At 47.3% G+C, this 24,749-nt stretch overlaps 1 protein-coding gene across 1 annotated transcript; it reads right to left on the bottom strand.

Moving 5' to 3' along the window:
* Window positions 1-694: 694 nt before the first annotated feature.
* fbxo38 (F-box protein 38) lies at window positions 695-14,168 on the bottom strand (the record flags this gene model as incomplete). Its single annotated transcript, XM_084456572.1, has 21 exons — window positions 695-873; window positions 966-1,079; window positions 1,214-1,317; window positions 1,828-1,973; window positions 2,174-2,340; window positions 2,780-2,882; window positions 3,114-3,214; window positions 3,362-3,562; window positions 3,827-4,078; window positions 4,240-4,479; window positions 7,762-7,965; window positions 8,085-8,295; window positions 8,789-8,931; window positions 9,616-9,786; window positions 9,988-10,118; window positions 10,618-10,711; window positions 11,013-11,288; window positions 12,710-12,875; window positions 13,088-13,251; window positions 13,724-13,857; window positions 14,038-14,168. The coding sequence occupies 21 exons, from the start codon at window positions 14,166-14,168 to the stop codon at window positions 695-697; spliced, it is 3,432 nt and encodes a 1,143-aa protein (XP_084312698.1).
* Between the last annotated feature and the right edge of the window lie 10,581 nt (window positions 14,169-24,749).

Here is a 24,749-nt window from a genome sequence, read left to right as displayed (position 1 = left end):
TTCAAACTCCCCCCAACTGACCGTCCAGATAGACTCGAGCAAACGGGAGTATTTGAAACACATACACACACGTTCATCAACCAAGGGAGAAAACTTCATTAACTACATAAATAATATGAAACCAAACTGTCATCTTTCTCAGAGCAGAGTAAGGCCACGTCTGTCTCCAGGGGAGGGGGGTGGGGACTGGGGGGAAATACTGGAGGAAACACCTTCAAAACCTTGATTTCGTTCACCTGCTAAACCTGTGGAGCAGGTAAATCAAACACCCTCTTCCCTCCCCTCACCCCAGCACACACACACACACACGCTGAGGAGCAGCAACGGAGTCGTGGGAGGCAGGAGGGGCAGCAGGGGGAGAGGAGGTGGTTCAGTTGTAGGACAGATAGTCATTCTTCTCCCCCAGGACTGACTGAGGCATGCGCATGCACACACACACACACACACACACACGCACGCGCACGCACACGCACACGCACACACGCACACACACACACACAGCCTCTCACCCTCCCCTCCATGGTCAGCTAGTACAAAAACAAGGCAACTGGAACCCCCCCCCCCAATACCACTACACACTCAAGCTCCCCATACCGCACCCCCCCTCTCTGCCCTCCTGTACAGTTTGATGGGGGGTGGGGTAACAGTCAGTGAGGTTAGGGGGGGGGGGGCTTTGGCAGCCCCCCGGGCCAGTCTAGATGTAGTCGTCATCCACAGGATCGCCCTTGACGTCACAGTAGTGGATGAAGACCACCACCACCCTCTGGAACACGCCCCTGTGGGTCTGCCGGCGCTCGGAGATCTCCTCGCCGATGGTCTCCATGCAGATGTCGGCCGACAGCTGGCCCTTCCTGCGCGGGGCGTAGATGGTGGCTGGGGAGGGACAGGAGACACGGGGAGCGGTCAGGTGACGGAGGCGTCTGTCTACTGGAGGAGGTCTGAAGGGAGCAGCGATGGAGGCTTACTGTTTTCGTCGTCCTCAAAGTCGTAGCGAGCGTAGCTGTTGGGCTCGGCCGTCCTCAGAGTCCTCAACCAGGGGAAGTCTGTCATCATGGAGTAGGGGGCTCCGTCTACCACTCCTGTACCAACACGCACGCACGCACGCACACGCACACACACGCACACATCAGAAAACTGCAAAATCCACCAACGGCTCCATACAATATGAGGTGACCTCCTGCTAACAGGGGTCAGAGGTGACTTCCTGTCTCACCCTCCAGAGTGTAGATGTCCCGGCCCCACGGGTAGTTGGGATACTTCCTCACATCCTCCTCTGTTCGAGTGGCCTCCGGAAAGAACTCATACTTGATCAGCTCCCTGTGGGACGGATGGACGCACGCACACTGTAGTTTTAGTGTGTATTTTGATATGGTTTATAGTTCCTGGAAGGCAGGAAGGAAGTGTATAGGCCAAGGAGAAGGGTGATGAATATCTGTCTAACAAGCTGGCTACGGGAGCTGAGCAGGAAACTAGCGGCATCTGCTGGATGGGGCTGGAATTACACATAGTTGGACAGGCTTAAAATAAGGTTTGTGTGTCTGTGTGAATGTATTTGTTGATTTCTGTGTCTTTGTTTTTATGTAAGCTTGTCGTCACTGTAAATAAGGGAAATGTCAGTGCCTTACGAGTGAAAATCAAGATTTGAAATTAAATGCTGATGTTTAGTGATTGTGTGTGTCTTACTGGCTGATGTTTAGTGATTGTGTGTGTGTGTGTCTTACTGGCTGATGTTTAGTGATTGTGTGTGTGTGTGTCTTACTGGCTGATGTTTAGTGATTGTGTGTGTCTTACTGGCTGATGTTTAGTGATTGTGTGTGTGTGTCTTACTGGCTGATGTTGGCGATGGTGTCCATCCAGCTGCGGATGCGGACCTTGTTGCGTACGTTGGGGGGGTTGCTGAACTCGTGCACCAGCGCTATGTGGTACGGGTAGGGCCCCCGGAACAGCTGTCTCTCCAGGGCTAGGGAGTCAATCTGATCAAATCAAACCAAACTTTATTTGTATAGCGCATATCATACACAGAGGCAACACAATGCACTTTACAGAGAGCAATGGGGGGGGGCATCCTACCCCACATATTCCAGAGGGAAGCAAAAAAACAGTTTCACCTGGGGGTGAGCCGTAAAAATGTGTACTTTTTTTTAGAGGCGCATGCAGATGACGTCACACTGACCTGCTGCATGGGGCGCATGTAGATGATGCGGTTCCTCTCGGGGGGCATGCGCAGGATCTGATCCAGGACCTGCTCCATGTCCAGCTTCTTGCACTGAGCATAGTCCAGCCTGTTCACTATGGGAGCACTCTCCACACGCAGGTGCTTCAACACCCGACACCTGGTCGCTGGGGGGAGAGGGAGGAGAGAGGGGTCAGAGAGAGAGAGAGAGAGAGAGAGAGAGAGAGAGAGAGAGAGAGAGAACGCGCGCACACACACACACACACACACAACCACACACAGAACAGTCCATAGAGAGAGGGGTCAGAGAGACCACCCACAAGAGAGAGAGAGAGAGAGAGAGAGAGAGAGAGAGAGAGAGAGAGAGAACGCACACACACACACACACACAACCACACACAGAACAGTCCATAGAGAGAGAGGTCAGAGAGACCAGTCCAGGAAGCAGGTGGAGGGGGTTAGGGAGCAGAGAGAGGGGCAGAGAGACCAGTACAGGAAGCAGGTGGAGGGGGTTAGGGAGCAGAGAGAGGGGCAGAGAGACCAGTCCAGGAAGCCGGTGGAGGGGGTTAGGGAGCAGAGAGAGGGTCAGAGAGCAGCTGTACCCACCGTGGACGAACATCATCTTGGGGCAGTCCTTCAGCACCAGATCAGTGATGCCACAGTTGGTGAGGGTGATGCCAACCAGGTTCTTAGACTTCAGACTTAGCACCTGATGGGGACACCCCACACGCGCACACGCACGCACACACACACACACACACACGCGCACACGCACACACACACGCACACACGCACACACGCACACACGCACACACACACAGGAATGATGTAGCAGGGGCAGGGGAGGTCAACAGGGCCACCTTCCTCCCAATTGGCCTGCTAAAGTGTGTGTGTGTGTGTGTGTGTGTGTGTGTGTGTGTGTGTGTGTGTGCGTGTATACCTGTACGTGGTCGTCCTCGGTGACTGGGTCCGAGGTGCTGGTGGACTTGTCAGCAGTGCGTTTCCTCTTCACGGTCACCCGCGGCCTGGCTCTGGACAGATCTAAACAACAACAGCAGCATAAACAACGTCATCAATACACTGATCATTCTGTCCATTCTACAATTTTGTGCCGAGGTAGAATATGAGCAGCCGGTCCCCTCTGCCCCCTCCTCTCCCTGGTCTCCCCCCTCCTCCCTCCCGTCTCACCAGCCTCTGTCTCCAGCGGTACCGAGCTCAGTCTGCTCCGGGCCCGGGTCAGCGGCCGTCTGGGGAACCCGTCTCGTAGACCCCTGTCCTGGGCAGGCTCTCCTCCGCTGGCCCCCTTGGTGCTGGAAGCTCCCGTCCTCTCCCCCTCCCCACCCCCGGGCTCCAGCCCCCTCTGGCTCCTCTCAGGGGCCCTCTCCCCCGCTGCCGGCCCAGGAGAGGCAGGGGCGTCCGGGGGGCCGGCCTCTCCTCTAGTCCTGGCCCCTGAGGCGGGGCTGTGACCAACCCTCCTACAGTAACACCCAGTCCTCTCACTCCTCTCCTCACCGCCCGCCCCTCCTCCTCCTCCCCCTCCTCCTCCTCTTCTTCCAGGCTCCGCCCCTCCTCCAGCAGGCTCCGCCTCTCCTCGGCCTGGGTCCTCCTGGTTGGCCGAGTCCTCTCTCCAGCGGATGGAACAGACACACCCACCTGTGCTGGAGCCTGATTCCTCCGCCCCCGAGCCCCCGGTCCCAGACGCAGCCCTTGCTGCCGAGGCCCCGGTCCCCGAGCCAGAGCCTCCGGCCCCCCCAGCGGTGGCTCCCTTGTCCCCCCGGCCCCCCAGCTCGGTGGCAGCCTTCATGTCGGCCTTGATCTGGTCGCTGGTCACCTGGCAACCCTTCTCACAGCTGGGCGGCTCCTGAAGGGCTAGGCCACGCCTCCGCAGGGGGGTCTTCCCTTTACCTACAACACACACACACACACACACACACACACACACACACACACACACACACACACACACACACACACACACACACACACACACACACACACACACAGAGCTTTAACTACAACACCTCCCCCCAGAGAACCTGAAACTTTGTCTGCTAGATGGGACTCACTGCTGGGTGTGGCTGCTGGGTCCTGGCCAGTGGCAGTGCCTATCCTGCTAGTGGGCGGGACCTCTGGTAGGGGTGGGGCTCCAGGCGTGGCCCCTCCACCAGGGTAGGGGTGCTTGGGACAGGAAGTGGATGGAGCACAGGAAGCGGTCTGCGGCCTATCAGCAGGCTCCTCCTCCTCGCTGTCTGAGTCTGACATCACAACTGGAGGCTTCTTCACTCCGCACTGGACCCCACTCGGCCCTGGAGGAGGGAGGGAAGGGGGGAGAGAGAGAGAGAGAGAGAGAGAGAAAGAGAATAGATTTGTCTCCTGAGAGGTCTATATGTTACAGTCAATGTGAGAAAACGGGGAATGTGAGCTTTTCCCGGTTATTGCGCACATTCCCCGACCTCGCTGGGAATGTAGGAGAAACATGTGCGTTTCTCACATCACCCGTACGAATTGGTTAGTATTTCTCACATCTCCCGTACGGTCGGAGATTGTGCACATTAACCGGGAAATGCTTACAATTCCCGACCTTGCGGTAAATCTAGGAAAGCGCAACCGTATGCAAAACCTCTGCGCAGCCGGGTGGTGGGAGAGGGCTTATGTGACGCCTCAGATGGCGTGCACCATAAGAGGCACCCACGGTAGTTGGGCTAACGTTGCTGGCGCACACCTGAGAGAGATTTTTTGTCTTTTCGTCTGTCTTTCGGCTAGCTAACGTGTAGGGTTCCTTTGGAGGTTCCCAGCTCCCTGTTGTTGCAATGTTCCTTTTGCGTTTGTTAACTTGTTCACCAGTGTAGGCCTATCCTCCTAATACTACTCACACTGTGTGTAGCATAGGCTTTATTACTGTTCAAAGTAGACCACAGACTGTTATTAACTGTAGGGGAGGACCGGGACGAATGAAACACTTTTTGGTTTGATCAGATTTACACAGAAATTAATAAAGATGGAGATTACATTTTTTGATGACAAACAACTTGTACATGTCCTTTACTAACCTAATAGTTGTAAGTTTCGTTCTGTGGTGTAACAGTTCAATTCAAGACGGCCGAGAACAGAAGATGAGCATTGTTTCTCTTGTCCCTGCCGTGCGGGGCGAGTGAAACAGATGAGTGGGACGAGTGAAACTGAGATTGTTTTGCTTATTGTGTTGCGTAGCCTCGCGGCTTGTAGGCTAATTATCTTAACTTTCAACACATGTATAATTAGACCCAATTTAATGTTTCCATTAATGCAATTGATGCTATGTATTCGAAAACCATGGGCAAAATGTCAAGCGCCTCTCATTTTAAGCGCACGAGCCCTCTCCCACCACCCGGCTGCGCAGAGGTTTTGCATACGGTTGGACTTTGCTAGATTTACCGCAAGGTCGGGAATTGTAAGCATTTCCCGGTTAATGTGCACAATCCCCGACCTTGCGGGAGATGTGAGAAATACTAACCAATTAACGCACATGTTTCTCCTACATTCCCAGCGAGGTCGGGGAATGTGCGCAATAACCGGGAAAAGCTCACATTCCCCGTTTTCTCACATTGACCGTAACATATATACTGTATATGACGAGTCTAAAACAGAGATTCCCAACAACTCAGCTACAGCCAATTTGCAGGGCAACTCACTTTGCTCTCCCAAAAACAGTACTTCAGCCTGTCTTTACAGGTTATTACTTAGTAAAGTAAAAGTAGATGTGATTTTTTTTTTTTTTTAACTGAAGAAGAGTAGGCTAGCCTAATAGCCTGTAATGTTTCAGTAGGCTCAAATTAAAACACTGATATTAGCCCATCAAAGGTAATATCTAATCTAAACCTTTTAATAAAATTAAGCAGAGCAATGGAATGGCTGTTTCATGAACGGATATTTGACGTTTGTTAAGCAATTGAAAATTAAATAACCCAATGTGACAAACTTAAAATTGAATAAGTCTACTTTATATAGACTTTGATACAATATATAGCCACCACGTCTAAACATTTATCTGAAGTCGGAATATGGCCATAAAACAAGGCAGCATCTCCGACTGGAAAGCCTATTCTGCACGTCATGCGTGAGGAAAACACTCGTCTGGGCTTTCCCAGCTGTTAAATTGACACATTTTACTTCACAACCAACTGCATGTTTACTTGTGTTCCTTAATAGTGTAGTGAGTGAATCCTACACCCGCCCCTCGCAGTAAGTGAGAAATGAAAGTTTGCGCATGGCTTAATGAGAGGGAAGGATATGCTTCGTCTGTTGATACCCAAGAAAACATGCAAACAGACTGCGTATGAAGAACAGAGAGGTTTATTCTTAGTTTGAATGTTGATGATTTTGTTTGATAGCATAGCAGCGTGACTCAATATCGCTGTAGTAAGAACAGCTCTCTCTCTCTCGCTCAGGCAGACTGGTGGGCGTGACTATAATACTACTCACAACTCTCAGAGTATTTAGGCGTATTGCTAGGTTTATGCGGTGATCATCACCCAGCCAGGTGCAATCGATTTAGTCCAGTCAAGACAAGATTGCATCCGGTGAAATGGATTGTAGCCTCCTCAGTCGTATTGTCAGGGTCACCCAGCCAGGCGCCGCTGGTACCGTCTGCACCACCAAAGACCCAGCCAGGCGCCGCTGGTACCGTCTGCACCACCAAAGACCCAGCCAGGCGCCGCTGGTACCGTCTGCAGCACCAAAGACCCAGCCAGGCGCCGCTGGTACCGTCTGCACAACCAAAGACCCAGCCAGGCGCCGCTGGTACCGTCTGCACCACCAAAGACCCAGCCAGGCGCCGCTGGTACCGTCTGCAGCACCAAAGACCCAGCCAGGCGCCGCTGGTACCGTCTGCACAACCAAAGACCCAGCCAGGCGCCGCTGGTACCGTCTGCACCACCAAAGACCCAGCCAGGCGCCGCTGGTACCGTCTGCACAACCAAAGACCCAGCCCGGCGCCGCTGGTACCGTCTGCACAACCAAAGACCCAGCCAGGCGCCGCTGGTACCGTCTGCACAACCAAAGACCCAGCCAGGCGCCGCTGGTACCGTCTGCACCACCAAAGACCCAGCCAGGCGCCGCTGGTACCGTCTGCACAACCAAAGACTCCAGCTCATCCTGACTTGCTCAAAGCCATCACCTGATATTAGTGAGATAATAAAAAGCCGCTGCTTTTTATGAAATCAAATAATTATTTATTCATACACTGCACTGTAACTCCTGTATTTTATTTTCCCTGCATTTTATTTAAATGTCCTTTTTTTGCATTTCGTTTTATATTACCTTTGATGTGTTTCTTGCACTTTGTCTTGATGCTTTTAAGGTTTCATGTAATGAAATGATGATGTAATGTTTCATAATAAGCCTGAGTACTGTGAGAGAGGTGACGTTAATTATTTAAATCTGTTTATGAATACATAAAAAAAAAGAAAAGAAATTCTATTCTATGTAGTTTAGCCGACTAGTATCACCTAAACAACTAGCAGAAGCTGCGCGGTATCGTGGGATAAAGGACTACCTGCGCGCATCCCTACCTCACTGTAGACCTGGGGACCATGACTAGAGGCCAGTACCTGCTTGCTCCTCGTCCGCGTGGAGCTGGGGGTCAGCAGGCTGGCTGGGCCCGGGGGCTTCCACCTTCAGCCCCTTCCCCCCCCCCGGCTGGCCTGCCCCCGCCTCGGCCTCCCGACGCTCTCCAGCTCCCGCCTCACGCTCCGGCTGCAGGTCCTCCTGTACCAGTACCTCCATCCTATCCAGCCCATTCACCTCTGCCAGCTCTGCACACACACACACACACACACGCACACACACACACACACACACACGCATGCACAGCTGCTTTAACTATTTCATAACCATGTGACTAGCCTGTCGTAGCCGTGTTCTCAGCTCCTACCCTCAGCACGCTGCTGCCGTGGAGGGGGGGCAGCCTCCTGGTGGTGGGCAGGCGGGGGAGGAGGGGGGAGGTTGGCTTCGTTGTTATTGTTGTTCTGATGGTTGTTGTTGTTGTTGTTGTTGTCATTATCGTTGTTGGAGTTCTGGTTGCTGACCAGGGCGGAGGAGACTCCGATGCCGGTCCCTGCGCTCAGACCCACACGGGCACAGCCCTGAGGAGACACACACACACACACACACACACACACACACACACACACACACACACACGCTCTCCATGTGAGTGAGTGAGAGAGAGAGAGAGAGAGAGAGAGAGAGAGAGAGGAAAGCAGGAGAGATAGAGTGGGAGGGGGAAATGAGAGCGGGATAGAGAGCAAGAGAGAGAGAGGGAGAAAGCAAGAGTGAAAGAAAGAAAGAGAGAGAGAGAGAGAGAGAGAGAGAGAGAGAGCAAGAGTGTTTAATGGTCTGTGTATTAGCCCACCTCTCTCCTGGCCTGTCTGTAGTTATGTAGTTGCATCATGTCTGTAGTTATGTAGTTGTGTCATGTCTGTAGTTATGTAATTGTGTAATGCCTGTTCTGTGTTTGTGTCATTCAAGATTCAAGTATCATGTCTGTAGTGTTGTAGAGAGTGTGTGTGTGTGTGTGTGTGTGTGTGTGTGTGTGTGTGTGTGTGTGTGTGTGTGTGTGAGAGAGCTCAGTCCAACCTTGGGCGGTTCTCTGAACATCTGGTCCAGGGAGATGAACTCCAGACTGGGCAGCAGCTCGATGAACTGGCTGAAGGACTCCAGCTTGATGGCATGGCAACGCACCAACGTCAGGTCCACCAGGCGACTCCATCGAGAGTGGTCTGGGGAGAACACACACACACACACTTTCAACAGACATGTGGCATCATGTATACTGTGTTTGTATCAGTGATCCAGGTGTGTGTGTGTACCTGTGATCCAGGTGTGTGGGTTGTGTGTGTGTGTGTACCTGTGATCCAGGTGTGTGGGTTGTGTGTGTGTGTGTGTGTACCTGTGATCCAGGTGTGTGGGTTGTGTGTGTGTGTGTTACCTGTGATCCAGGTGTGTGGGTTGTGGGTGTGTGTGTGTGTGTGTACCTGTGATCCAGGTGTGTGGGTTGTGTGTGTACCTATGATCCAGGTGTGTGGGTTGTGTGTGTGTGTGTACCTGTGATCCAGGTGTGTGGGTTGTGTGTGTGTGTGTGTGTACCTGTGATCCAGGTGTGTGGGTTGTGTGTGTGTGTGTACCTGTGATCCAGGTGTGTGGGTTGTGTGCGTGTGTGTACCTGTGATCCAGGTGTGTGGGTTGTGTGTGTGTGTACCTGTGATCCAGGTGTGTGTGTGTGTGTGTGTGTACCTGTGATCCAGGTGTGTGGGTTGTGTGTGTGTGTACCTGTGATCCAGGTGTGTGGGTTGTGTGTGTGTGTAACTGTGATCCAGGTGTGTGGGTTGTGTGTGTGTGTGTGTGTGTGTACCTGTGATCCAGGTGTGTGGGTTGTGTGTGTGTGTGTGTGTGTGTGTGTGTACCTGTGATCCAGGTGTGTGGGTTGTGCAGGTGTGGGCAGTTGTAGATGAGCAGGTATTTGATAGAGGAGAAGACTTCGTTGACAGCCTTCATGCCGATGTCGGTGATTATGCCTGGGTTCTCGATGACGTCAGCCAGACCAAACTTCACCAGATCAGAGTGGCTCATCTTACCTGACACAGACACACACAGACACAGACACACACACAATAGCCCATCAAATCTCTTATACCAACAACTCAACTGTCCATTTACCAGCTCTCCAGTGGGAGAAAGAGAGAGAGAGAGAGAGAAAGAGAAAGAGAGAGAGACCGAGAGAGACAGACAGACAGATATACAGAACAGCAGAGAGACCGACCGTCAGAGAGACTCACACTGTAGTAGGAACTCGTCTACGTATCCCAGGTGCAGCGTCTCAAACTGAGGGAACTCCAGCTCTGCCATCTTCAGGGCAGAGAAGACGCCATCTTTGGTTAGGGAAGGCTGGATACGCACTTCATGTAACCTGGAGGGTAGGGATGAAACAACTTCAGGCATCTCCCAACTAGCCCCAAGTTAAAAGACCAATCAAACTGTACAATCACTAGGTAATAACTTTACATCAGGGGGTTAGAAAAGTATGGTTGTTTTAGTCATCAAATCAAACTTAATTTGTATAGTGCATTTATATAGTACATTTCATACACAGAGGCAACGCAATGCGTTTTACAGAGAGCAAAGAGGGGATGGTCATAGATCCTACCCCTACATTTTCCAGATGGAAGCAAAAAAAAAAAACGGTTCACCCAGGGGCCAAAATAGGGGAGCTGTAAAAATTCTTCCCTGACCTCTCTCAATGAGACGATCAAGAAAGCTCCCAGAATGTTTCAATCTACTGGCTATAGGAATATTTACAGAACACAAAACACGGGCTAAATACTTCATGAGAGGGCGGGAGAATGGGTTGGGAGATTGTTTACGTCCCATCGTCATTCTATGAGGTCCCCTCCCAGCCCTGTGCTTACCTGCGTGCAGCAGTGATGATGAGGTAGCCAAGGTCTACTTCTAGTGCATTCTTACAGGCACCAAATACGATAGTGTGCAAATTACGAAATCCTCCTGTGACAGAAGGACACATTCAGTAAAGTACCAGCATGCATGCGCACGCACACACACACGCGCACACGCACGCACACACACGCACACACACGCACACACACGCACACACACACACGCGCACACACGCGCACACGCACGCACACACACAGGCACATACAGGCACACACACAGGCACACACACAGGCACACACACAGGCACACACACAGGCACACACACAGGCACACCTAGAGGAAGTCCTTCTAGGAAGGGAACCCTCATCCACTCACCCTCACACACACACACACTATCCTCGCTCCTCACCCGACCTCCAGGAGTCCTCCACGACGTGCTGGATCAGTCCCCCCAGGAACGGCACCCTGACCAGCTCCAGCTGCTCCAGGTTGCGGGCCGAGGCTAGCCCAGTTACCAAGGGAACGTACTTCAGGGAGTTGGTTGGTCCGGCACAGTTCCTCATGACAAAGGTCCTGAGGCTCACGCACAGGAAGTCCTTAAAAGGCTGGGGCTTGGTGAGTCGTACCCACTTCAGGTAGAGGTGTCTGAGCATGGAAACACACGGGATCTCTGGCACGTTCACTCCTGGGGAAAGGGGGGGGTAGGAAGCAAGTCAGTCAGTGAACACGCACAACCCCTAGTCTTAGAGACAACCCCTAGTCTTAGAGACAACCCCTAGTCTTAGAGACAACCCCTAGTCTTAGAGACAACCCCTAGTCTTAGAGACAACCCCTAGTCTTAGAGACAACCCCTAGTCTTAGAGACAACCGCTAGTCCTAGGGGCTGTGGTTCAGTAGGTCGAGCGGGTCAGCCAATGATCGCAGGGTTGACGTTGGGTTCGAATCCCGGCTTCTCCTGTCCATATGTCGAAGTGTCCTTGGGCAAGACACTGAACCCCAGATTGCCAATGGGCAGGCTAGCTACCTTGCATGGCAGTTGCCGCCATTGGTGTTTGAATGTGTGTGTGAATGGGTGAATGAGAGGGCATTGTAAAGCGCTTTGGAAAAAAGTGCTATATAAGTGCAGTCCATTTACCATTTCCTAGAGACAAGCCCTAGTCCTAGAGACAAGCCCTAGTCCTAGAGACAAGCCCTAGTCCTAGAGACAAGCCCTAGTCCTAGAGACAAGCCCTAGTCCTAGAGACAAGCCCTAGTCCTAGAGACAAGCCCTAGTCTTAGAGATAAGCCCTAGTCCTAGAGACAAGCCCTAGTCCTAGAGACAAGCCCTAGTCCTAGAGACAAGCCCTAGTCCTAGAGACAAGCCCTAGCAGTGTTTCCCCTACCACTGGCTTAGAGGGGTGACCCCTGCAACGGGACCTCCCACCCCTCCTGAGAGAGTGGATATTTTTTGACTGGGTGTGAGAGATGAAATGAAAATATTTTCTGTTGCTGTAGCTAGTAATGTCTCCACAGTTTAGTATACGTCTTGTTGATGTTAGTAACTATGTAGGTTGACATTAGCTAGGCTATGTATTGTGGACTAAGTGGCATTGCATTCAAGTTAGTTCCCATTTTTCCCATTTAGGCCATGCCGTTTCAGCAGTGCTTTTGCGATTTATTTTCAGCTGTTCAACATTCACACACATTTTCTGCAGGAAATTTGATTATTTCTCGTAATGCTTTTAAGTGTTGTAAATTAATATGATTAATATTTACCTAAGTTATGTGCACTCGTTTAATTTCAGGCATGCCTGCCCTGTGACACACTGCCTAGTCCTAGAAACAACCTCTAGTCCTAGAGACAACCCTTAGTCCTAGAGACAACCCCTAGTCCTAGACACACCTAGTCCTAGAGACAACCCCTAGTCCTAGAGACAACTGCTAGCCCTAGAGACCCCTAGTTAAACATACAGACCTTATACCCTACTCGTAAAACTTACAGCAAACACTTAGACCTCTTGCCAACCCATAGTCCAAGATACTAGCCCCAGATAAAGGCCCTGGTCCCCAAATCAACCCCTAGGTCAATACACCTGACGGGCTGTTGTGGTACAGTAGTTTACTGACCCACTAGGTGCAGAGTCTGGATCTTGGCAGCAATGGGGATGGTCAGCTTGTTCTCAGGGGGGATAGGGAAGGCTCCGTTTCGGTTCCGGAACTTTCCCAGGATGTGCACCTGGGGCATATAGTTCCAGACGGCCTCCACCAGCTCCAGATGAGATGTCTCCACTCCCTAGAGACCACAGGAGGGAACCAGGTTAGTACACACACACACACACACACACACACACACACACACACACACACACACACACACACACACACACACACACACACACACACACACACACACACACACACACACACACACACACACACATACATCTTGGTAAATATGACAAATAAACATCCTTGAAAACCACCAGACACAGCCAGCTGACCCACCAGCAGGTTGGGGCAGGCCTGCAGGGCCTCCAGGACCCCGGGAATGCTGAAGGCCTCGAACCCTCGGACCCGGCGGCGCTCCAGGTAGCGGGGGTGCAGGCCGTACAGCTGCTCCAGGTCCGGCATCTTCCGCAGCAGCAGCAGGAAACTGGAGTCTGTGAAGCCTGGAGAGGCATAGCACAGTCGTGTCTACCCATCACTGTCCGGAGCAGTAGTCCTGGTACTGTAGTGAGGTGGCTGTCAGAGAGTAGTAATAGTCCTGGTACTGTAGTGAGGTGGCTGTCAGAGAGTAGTAATAGTCCTGGTACTGTAGTGAGGTGGCTGTCAGAGAGTAGTAATAGTCCTGGTACTGTAGTGAGGTGGCTGTCAGAGAGTAGTAATAGTCCTGGTACTGTAGTGAGGTGGCTGTCAGAGAGTAGTAATAGTTCTGGTACTGTAGTGAGGTGGCTGTCAGAGAGTAGTAATAGTCCTGGTACTGTAGTGAGGTGGCTGTCAGAGAGTAGTAATAGTCCTGGTACTGTAGTGAGGTGACTGTCAGAGAGTAGTAATAGTCCTGGTACTGCAGTGAGGTGGCTGTCGGAGAGTAGTAATAGCGGTTAGTAGCTACATCAGTAGCACTATCACCTAGCTACCTACCTGACGGCATGTACTCCCACCAGCGGCTGGCACACAGGTCTACCACCTTGACTACCCTGAGGTAGAGAGTGACCGCCTCCCTCAGCTTTCTGGACAGACACTCCATACACATGATGTCCTGCATGGGCAGGTACCTACAGGACGAAGAGCAATATCTCATAAGAATCCAGCATTAAGGAGAATAGCAGATTGGGGGGTGGGGAGGGGTAGAGAAAGAGCCAATGAGCAGAGCGATGGAGAAAGAGGGACAAAGAGAGGGAGGACAGAGCAGCAGCCTTTCAAAGAATCTCACTCAGGCCGTGGCCCACACCGACCTGAAGATGTGACAGAGGACCTCGTGTGACAGCTCGTTGATGTAGTCCGTAGGCTCCTCCAGCCTGAGGGGGTCTGCCTGCCCCCCCCCAGCCGGCTGGGTTCTGCTGGTCTTCCTCCGGGGGGCCATCATGACCAGGGGCCAGGGCAGGGGGGCAGCAGGTCCACCCACACCCAGGGAAGACCGCTCTCTCTCTCTGCTTCCCTCTCAGCCCAGAACCCCCCTACTCAGGCATGTACACTGACCTGCGGTTACACTCCTCTGTACTGGAGGGATGGAAGGGAGAGAGAGAGAGCGAGTGAGTTCAGATCTAGCACAGTCACTAACGAGAGGATGGGTAAAATGGAGGTGACAGAGCAGAAGTGAGATGCTCCTCCTGACTAACTAGCTAGCTAGATACACCTAGTGGTGAATAGTGATTCTATTTTTTCCCCCAGTTTCTGAAACTCTCCCTGTTTCTGAAAATCTCAAACACAATAGTAACACTCACACCAATCACCATGTCATTCCATGCATCCCAAACGTGGCGTATCATCCATCCTTACAGCAACTAGCTCTTTGGAAGTGCGTTATGGTCCCGAGATAGCTAGAACCCAACTGAGATAGCTAGAACCCAACTGAGATAGCTAGAACCCAACTGAGATAGCTAGAACCCAACTGAGATAGCCTGAACCCAACTGAGATAGCCTGAACCCAAGGCTTGCTGTGGCTATAGCCATCGCTCCTACTATACAGCTGACACGAGAGCCAGCTAGCGCAAGCTAACTTATTGCTACCTAGCTTGATACTGTTAGCTATGAGCTGTTATGGTCTGGTCAGTGGTGTCGCTATGCTATGTGCACTCATCCACCTAGGCTAGGAGGACCGGGGATGTTCAGCTAGCTCACTGACGCCAACATTAGAAACAGTTGTCTAACTAGGATAGCAAAGTGAACACATCTCACCTGACAGAGACATACTTGGAATAGAGGCGATGGACATTCAACGTGCAAAGTAATGAGCATGCGAACACAAACTAGCACAAGATAGCTGCTTCTTGTTAGCATAGCGTAGCTAGCGTCCACTAGCTAACAACACAGGGTCTGGCTAGTTAGCACTGACGTTAGCTCACTGGCTAGCTAGCAGGGCTATTGTCCAGTTTATGAAGATATAGACAAAGTAACGTACAGTCGTTTGAGCAGAAGTTGAGTGCAGGTTACTAACCTGGTTGGATATAACGTCAGTTGGGGGGCAAGTTGACAATGTCTTCTTTGAAGCCTTTAAATGGTCTTGTAGCTAGTTAGCTAGCTACGCCAATGGACTGGGCAGGGTAACGTTAGAGCTACCTACTAGCTAGACAACAACTGGCTAGCTGACAGCTAGCTAGGTCCCCATCCGACACCAGCTAAACGGGAGCTAATAGTAGCTAGCTAAGGGCTTGTGTGTCGTGGTGGGTTGTTATAGGGCGTCCAGCGATGCTCTCCTGATCAGTGGGGTGGTCAGTTCATCCGACAGGCTGGTTCTCCAGCGGGAGGTCCGGTTAGGAAGTTGCTTCCAGTGTGAATATGATGTGTTATGTAGCCGCAATAACCAAACTCATATCCGGCAGCGTTCTGGACAGGGATTTCAAAATAAAAGGTCGCGAAAAACAATGTGCTTTCTGTGATTTGACTGTGAAAACATGTAAAAAGAACACTTTCTGTCCCGAGTCGATAAATAAAATAATGCATGATTAGAGAAAGAAATAGTAATCAATTTAAACTAAACATTATTTGCAGGTTGCATATGTATCCTGGTTAAAGGTGCCAACAGATAACATTTCTATGTAAACTAATCATTAAAAATCAGTATATAAAAAAAACTAGAATAGGTACAGCCTGGCTTATGGGCTGGGGCTGGCTTGTTTCTCTTCAGGAATGGTTAGTAGGAACTAGCTAGAAATAGCTGTGAATTGAAATGACATGAAATCGAAAATCTGCTAAATTAAAGCGATAAGTCAATAAGCGATTTCCTACGGCTAGATGGCAGTAAGAGACTTGTTTATAAATGAAAGGCCTAAAACGTATAATATGTACGTTTAAGGCACGGGGGCCGAGCAAAGTTAAGGGCCGTAATTTGACAACACAGGCAGAAATACTGGAATAACAAGACGTGGCGACTGGTAGAGGTGAGTCATTGAGGTTGGATGCTATAGGGCACTACAGTAAGTAAGTAACCTTGAGAACCAATGGTTCTTGAGCCTAGTGGCCCATAGGGCAGGAGTCTATCTCCTGATTCCTTAGCGTGAGACATTCGGACGCTATGTCCAATGAAACAATCTGCTATCAGGTGGTTTAAAAAAAAAGATAAAAAAGTGGGAAAAAACAAAATGTTATTGCAGCTTTAAGATAGGTCTTGTCATCTGGACACATCAGTTCCAATACTTCCAATACTAATTCAGCACAATAAGACACAGCACAGTAGCTTGTTAACTGTCGGTGGCTAAAGCAGTTAATTAACGTTACAATGATGATTCCTGTAATGCTAGCTATTTTGATGCAGCTAACTTTACAGAAATCATTGTAACGTTAGTTGCAGTACATGCATTGCGAGTTGAATTCCAGGATGTGAGAGGTTTCGTCTAGATGGGTTAATTTCTTCTAGGTGAGTGATAACAACACTGCCAGTCACTGGTCTGGGAACAGCTAGTCAGTTGAACCCCAGACAAACATGCAGCTGGAAAGATGGCCATGCTGAGACGTGCATAACGCTGGAAGGGTGCACAGAGGTCAAGGGTATCAGTGGAGTTATACCTTTGCATGTGTTACACTTTCTACTGTTGTACGTAAAATATTGCCTAATCATGTTTTATACTCAATATAAAACAACACAGATATAACTTAATTCCCCCCCAAAATACTGTAGCCTTTACATCACAGAAAACACAACTGGATGTGTAAAATTTGCACAGAACACATAATAGAACAGAACACACAATAGAACAGAACACATAATAGAACAGAACACACAATAGAACAGAACATACAATAGAACAGAGCACACAATAGAAAATAGACCCATAGAGTAAAAAAATAAAATAAAAATTAGGCTGCATCCTGTCTTCAGTTCCTCCTTCAGTCTATCCCACTACACCCTAGTAAACTCTCAGTTCTACAAATAAATACAGTAAAATAGGTCTACTCAAAGTAGGCTACTATGCAGTAACAATGTAGATTAGTTTATTGACAAAGTAGGAATACAGTTCCCAGGAAGAGTAGATTTCTGAAAGATCAACTGAGAAGCGGCTCAAGTTGGGTTGAACTCTTTTTGCTGTTCTTCTTCCTCCTCCTCCTCTTACCGTATTCTCACTCCTCTGCCTCTTCAATTTTGCCATCCATGGCTCTCCAACCCAGAGCTCATCTGTGGCCCTTTTACAATATTACACTAATAGCACTTACAGATTTGCCATTCAAACCATACCAACTTAGAAATGTAGGCTAAGTGTAGCCATTTGAATGGCAGTATGTTCCGTGTGAACACAATGTGATTTTATTCAAGAAGATTGTGCAAAAAAAAGTTCAGCAGAATTGGATTAGAGAGTTGGTAGCCTACATGAGTTTCAGATTGTGCACATTGTGTGTTAAGTTCCAGTGTTAGTGTGTAACGATTTAGATAAACTGTAACCGCAAGAAGCGGCTCAGTGTAGGCCTACACCTTAACGAGTAGCCCCACCAACCAGCACGACACATTTCAGCATGCTCTTATTTTGAAGAGATTGCGTTGTCTAGCTCGTTCGGCGCCAAAACCGGATATGCTATTGAAGCTTATTGAGGTATAATTCACGCTACTGTTGGTTGCTTTCTTATATTGGTTCAGTCTTATTCGCAATTGCCAGCCGCTAGGTGGGGCAGTCGAGCGAGTTTCTCCTTAGTTTAGGACTACTCATAGATGGGGCGTTATGTTTAATAAAATCACAAAACGTCTCCAGTATGCATAGTACCAGTACCACACCGTCGTTGAATAAATCCCGAACAAACATTTTAAAATGCATTTTCTGAATCTGATCATCCATCTGGCTAGATCAATTGATAGTGCAATGGGCCACTGATCAAACACATGTTCATGAATTGACAATCGAAGCTTTGTAGCCTGGCCTAACATGATATTTCATGTCCAAATTTGTGAAATAGCCTATATCAGTGTTATTTAAATTTTGAAAGGTTAAATCGTCGGCCACAAATTGCACCTCCATGGCCACTTCCATGAACCCTGGCTCATGTAATTTTTCACAGGAAAATGAATAGCAAGCTTAACGGTTAGCTTCTTATCAGAAGCACGCATTTCCCCCTTTTCAGCTTTATTTATTTATTTAACAAACTCAGGGCAGAGTAGCTGATCCCTGTTGAAGGAACACCAGTCGGGAGAGCTTTTCATATGGATACACAGTAGTGAAGCAAGCAAAACAGCGCCTGTCCGAGAGAGGAAATTCTAGACGAACTCCCACATCCTCAGGACGTTCCACATGTGCACCACCGCGGAGCACTGCCTGCTACAGGAACAGTAGCACCGCCTTCAACCGCAAAGCCCTGCGGAGGCTTGATTGATTGATCGATTGATTAATTGGTTAATTGATTGATTGATTGATTGATTGATATATTGAGGGTGGTGCGAACGGCCCAACACATCAGACAGCTTTATCCCGCAGGCCATCACACTATTGAACTTCTGAGCTGTGTATACTGTAGGCCTACATACCATCTTCCAGTAGTGCATACATGTATCGTATGTCCATAATGTGTTGTAATAGCCTACCTGGGTTGTAGTGTGTAGGCTACAGTATTGTAACCACCCTCTATAAGGTCCGTTAACAGCTCCACCAAGCAAGCTAGCTCTCTTCGTGTTGCGGTTATCAGGCCGGGTTTGGAAGTGGGAGGTCGTTCAGCTTTCTGAACAAGTTCCAGGGGTTTATTGGCTGATGCCGGGGCCCCAGCAAGGAGAGAGTTACACTAGTCCAGGCAAGAGATGACCAGGGCCTGGATGAGCACCTGCGCCATTTCATCAGTGAGGGAAGGGCGAATCCTCCTGATGTTGTAGAGCAGGAATCTACAAGAGCGTGTGATGGATGTGATATGTGCAGAGAAGATAAGATAAGACAATATTTAATAATCCCCGTGGGGGAAATTTGGGGTTTCAGCAGTGGAAAGGGTACAGTAGCAGTGGGAAAGGTACAGCAGAATAGATAGATAATATACATAATAAATCAAGTTAGATTACAAGGGGAAAAATTACAACAAGCTGAAAAATCTATTTTTTAAAACTACACACATACATACATACATACATACATACATACATACATACATACATACATACATACATACATACATACATACATACATACATTCAAACAAACAAATAACAGGACCAATTAGGTGTCATCGGCATAGCAGTGATAGGAGAAGCCATGCGAGCAAATGACAGAACCCAGAGATGTAGTGTAGAGGGGAAAAAGGAGAGGACCCGGCATGGAGTGACTCTGTTACTGCAACGAGTTCAGTTTTTCATGGTCATCTAGATAAAATACGTTATTGGCGATCAAACTCATTCTACAAAAAGTATATCTCTCATTTCATCATATGCACATGCCCATATGCACAATAGAACATAAAATGGGTCTCATTTTGAATTTCTCCCAAATCGCACATCTAACAGAGCCTGTTATCCTCTAGGACACAATTTCACCTGCCTGCCTCTTTGACATTTGGGTACATTTTGCTCAACATAATAGGGTTCCACAATGTAGTTGACGATATGTTCTTAATTTTAGCTTATTAGCCTACCATATGTCTACGGACCATTTTTCTTTATGCAGTAGGAAAAATGTATCTAATAGCTTGGATATTGCATCATAGTCTATTATGAAAAATAAAAGATTCGGTTATAGAAAATAGAGACTTTACCTCCTTGGCCCAGGGGTAAGCATTAGATGTTTCCCAATTAAAATATTTCTAGTGAGCAATATGCTCAGGCATATTTACCGGTCTTTTCCATAGACAAATAATCTCACATTTTTGTCTAATGCTTGATGATTCCCATCCCATATCACCACAGATGTCCATAATTGGCGTGAGTTTATGGACTCCCAAAAATTAATGGATGGCCCTGTACTGAACAGTATTCGGTTTTGCTTGTTCATTAAAACCCCAGACACCATCTGCATATTCAGAGACAGGACATACTGTACACAGGACGTATGCAATTGTGTAAACAAATGAAATCCTAGGTCTTTACAGGTTTTCACTTTGCTCAGTACTGAGCCCATTGCTCTGTCAACTGAAAAAAACAAATACAGCATGGCCACAGACGGATTATGAAATGATCGGCCCTTGGGCCCAGACACGTAAAGGGCCCCCCCACACGTTTCATTTATCACATTTTTGAATTTGCCCAATGAGATGGCATCCAATTTGCAGATGATTTGAGAAAACTCACAATAAAAGCAACTTTATTCAGCTTGGTTTTGACTCGAGGGACCTCAACTCTGTGGGGAGGACTTACTTTTTGGATTTCTCCCCAAAAGAGTTGAAGGGCCCATATTGCATGGAGTACTCAGCCCCTCTAAAGTACTATAAACACTCACTTAAAAACTACAGGTACAGTATCATGATGGTTTCTTTCTTGTGACATCTTCAAAGTGAATGTTTAGGCTATTGCTTCAGTTTTTCAGCTGGATTTTTGAGGCTCTGTTATGACTAAGCCTTTTGACTATGCGACAAGAAATGCAAAGGGCCCCCTGAGCTCTTGGGCCCCTGGGCCTGGGCCCGGTAGGCCCGTTCAGTAATATGTCTTTGAGTATGGCCTCTTTAAAGGTCAGGTGTTCATCCAAGGTCAGGCCAAGATATTTGTATTGCTTAGCATATACAGTAGCCTACCAATACTACTGGTTCAAAGTTTCTTCTTTCCACAGATTGTTAACTGAAATGAACAATTTGTGTTTTCTCCTGGTTAATCACAAGGTTCCATTTCCAACACCAGTCAGCAACAATTTGTAACATTTTCTGCAGGTCTTGTTTACATTTAGCTAGTAAAATTATTATCGTCTGCATATACTGTCGTAATATACCAACAATCATATCTGCAACTTTAATCTCCAAATTTGATTCTTTTATTTGAATAGCTAAATCATCAACAAAAGCAAAACCAACCTGCCCTAAAATCATTAATCTGAACACAGGCAGCGGGTGCTCGATGGAGACACATAAAAGCCGCATTAAGTTGACCATTTACACCTGATTTAATACATCTGGTTTCCAGAAGCCATTTTGCTAATCTACAAGCAGTCCTGACCTTTCTAAATCAACTAATCTATTATTTAGAAGAGACAAATATAATTTAGATACATTGCTGATAGGACCTATGACTCTATAACTGAGTAATAATTTGGGATCACTTTTTGATGATTTGGGAATAGGCTTTATGATAGAATTATACCATTGAGCTGGAATGGTCAAAACAAAATTGGAATAACTCAAACAAAATTCTAAATAATCTCTATGACTTCAGCACTTTATAAAACATCTCATCAATCCCAGTAGATTTCTTTAGTTCAGACTTTTTAGTTACTTTTTAACTTCCTCTATAGTAAAGTTTGCATTCAAATATAAAATGCAGCCATAGGAATCAGTTCTCATTTCATTCTCCAATTCCACCTTTGACGCAGTTATATCATTCAGAAAATCATCATCAAAGGAGGAGTAATTGCAAACAGAAAATAAATCAGCAAAATCCTTTTCCCATTTTTCTAACATCACATGTACTGTGTATGAGAGCTTCCCCACTTTCTAGTTTTACTTACATGAATATTTCCATTCTCTTCCTGGTGCTCGATAATTTCTTTCCAAATTTGTATGTGTTTGTAACTGTTCAATGTATAGGTGCCCACGATATTAAGCCATAGGATATCAATATTTATTACTATTTTACTATTATGTCCAATGTACCATATGTTGATAATGTCTGAGTGTATTATGTATATCGCCTGTCGTTTGTTTTTAAAAATACGTTTCTACTGTAACTGTAACTGCGCATTGAAAGAACTTGCCCACCATGCATGCAAAATAATGTAATACTGTAGCTACACTCATAGGTTCACTGTAAATGATTAAATCCTCTTGGGCCACTCAAATGACCTCATATGAGATGAGGGGGACACACTAACCCTGCTACCAGATCAATATGTTTGAAGCCGTGTTGTGGAGGCTCTTGAATAGAGGAAGCTGTGATGGGGATTCATTCTACTTATTGGGCTTTGCAGTGATCTTTTTCAGTAAAAGTCAGCTATCCTCTATACTTACAGTAAGCTTAATTCTCTATTGGATTCTCCAATGCAAAGAGTATAATTACCTGCCATTTTAACTTGGTTCCCAAACACTTATCTGTCATTAATCTGGAGTCTGAACTTCAGTATTCCTGCATCTCCATTCATCATAACTTACTATGAGCTACGGCTGGTGATATTGGATGCATTGTCATGGTGACAGACCTATCCATCCACCTCCATCTGTTTCAGCCCATTAACCCAGGAGATGGGACTACATCTGGTGTAGACGCCTTCCCAGAACCCTCTAATCCTGATAATCATCTTGCTCGTCTGTCCCGAGACATTCCCTTTGTATGGTCCACATTGCCATGCCAACAGCATGCACTATTCAGATCCAAGTGTTATACAGCCATAGGCTGGGATGAGGGTGCCAATGATATGATTTCATCCTCATTACATGATACTTGCTGTCATCAGAAACAGCCCTTAAATGCCGATGACTAACATTATGGCGTGATCATTTCAATTGTCCATTATAAGAACATTGCATATACTGTATGATATGCATTGCTTTTCACTTTAAATAGTTTAATGACGGCTGTAACTACCCATGTCTGGTTTCGCTCACCTAATTTATTAATTAGCACACCTGGGCCGTCGCTTTTGAAATGTGCAAGTGACCTTTAGGTTTCTCCTTTCAGTGGAATGCTCAAAGGAAGATGTCTGTGTGTGTTTATTATGTATTTTCTTTACAGTATTTTAAATGTATTGAGACATTGTACTCCCTAAAGGCCACACTGATCTGTGCAGAGGAAAAAGTGCCAAGGCATGATTATAACAGAGTGAACCCTGAATGCCAACTGTCAAAGTGACATAGCTTGCTACCGAGAATTGTTATTAATAACCCACTTTTCATGAAGTCAGAATTTGTCAAGACATGGATTTCAGAGACACTTTTATCAGCTCTAGTTATTATTGCACTGCAAAAGGAGTATGAATAAAGCATTGCAAAATCATAGCACAATATTAGATAATGACTGGCTAGTTCTGAAGACTGTATGCTAATGCTGACTGCAGAGGTGTACTAATACCTACAGCTAAAGGGTAACTACAGTATACAGCAAAAACATTTTTTGTGGAATACCAATGTTTTAGACTTACAGATATTACAAGATATACATTGATTTAAGGGGTTGGGAAGATGCTGAAATTGGGGCAGATAGTTGCCCTTTAAAGGGTAAAAGGGTAAAGGAGAGGACATCATGAGGGATGATTGCGTTTCATTTTAGAATGTATGACAAATATGTCCTCAGCCACCAATACATCCTGCTGAGAGATCCAAATGCCAAGTTCATTAGTGAGCGCTTTGAAGTGCCATGCAAACACATCACACGCATTTGTAGTCCACAACCGATCGATTTCAAAGCTTTTAAATTCACCTTGTTTGCAACCTCCAGTAAGACAATGCGACATAAAAGAGTAATCACAGAGCAGGAGTATCCTGATTAGGACCATTGAATGTGTGCAGGCCTATTCAGTGGACTGCAGCTGGCAGGTCAGAGATGATGAAGAACTCATGTTTTTTTATACTTGCAATTGAGGAACATTGCCCACACAACCAATGCCAATCTCAATCCATTCATGTTCAAGAATCATTGGTGCTCCCCTGCCCACCCTCCACGACTTCTCAAGAATCAGGAAATGGGCAGGCAAAATCATTACAGATTCCTCACATCCTGGACACAACTTTTTCAACTCCTCCCCTCTGACAGGTGCTACAGCGCCCTGTACACCAAAGCTATAGTTCCACACATAGGAGCAGTTTCTTTCCTGCTATGCCATAGCTACTGTTGTTTCTTCAGATATAGTTAAGACTCCCTGCCTCACATGTATAAATTGTTCATTTATTTTTAATTCTGTGAAGCACTTTGTGACTGTGTCTGTGAGAGGTGCCTGGCTATACCAGATACAATGTACTTACTGACTTACTTAGGCCTACTTACAAATATTGTAGGCTACAATACTCAATACATTATAATTTAAGTTCCATACGCGGTGTACAATGTACATTATCGTTTGCACTACTACACACCCTTGCACTTTATGTAGCCTATATTGTGTGTCTTTCATATAATCTGTATATTGCTTGTATATTGTAATATGCAGGGTTGCCAAGTTTAACCAAAAGCTTGGAGTGAGATTCATCCCCTTCCCGTTAATTTGATTGTCGGGCGAGTTGTTGACGGGGGGAGGGGTGCTGGCAGATATTTTTGATTTCTCTGCGTGAGAATTGTGAAGTGCGGCGTGAGAAGAGACTCAAATGCGTTAGACGCTCAATGCGTGAGACTTGGCAACCCTGATTGTCTGTATTGCTTGAGAGTCACCAACGGCCGGAAACCAAATTCCTTGTGTGTCAACAGCATACTTGACCAAAA

Source organism: Borostomias antarcticus (genome assembly GCF_949987555.1).
Source record: "Borostomias antarcticus genome assembly, chromosome: 22".
NCBI lineage: Eukaryota > Metazoa > Chordata > Actinopteri > Stomiiformes > Stomiidae > Borostomias > Borostomias antarcticus.
This window is presented reverse-complemented; position numbering and strand designations above follow the sequence as displayed.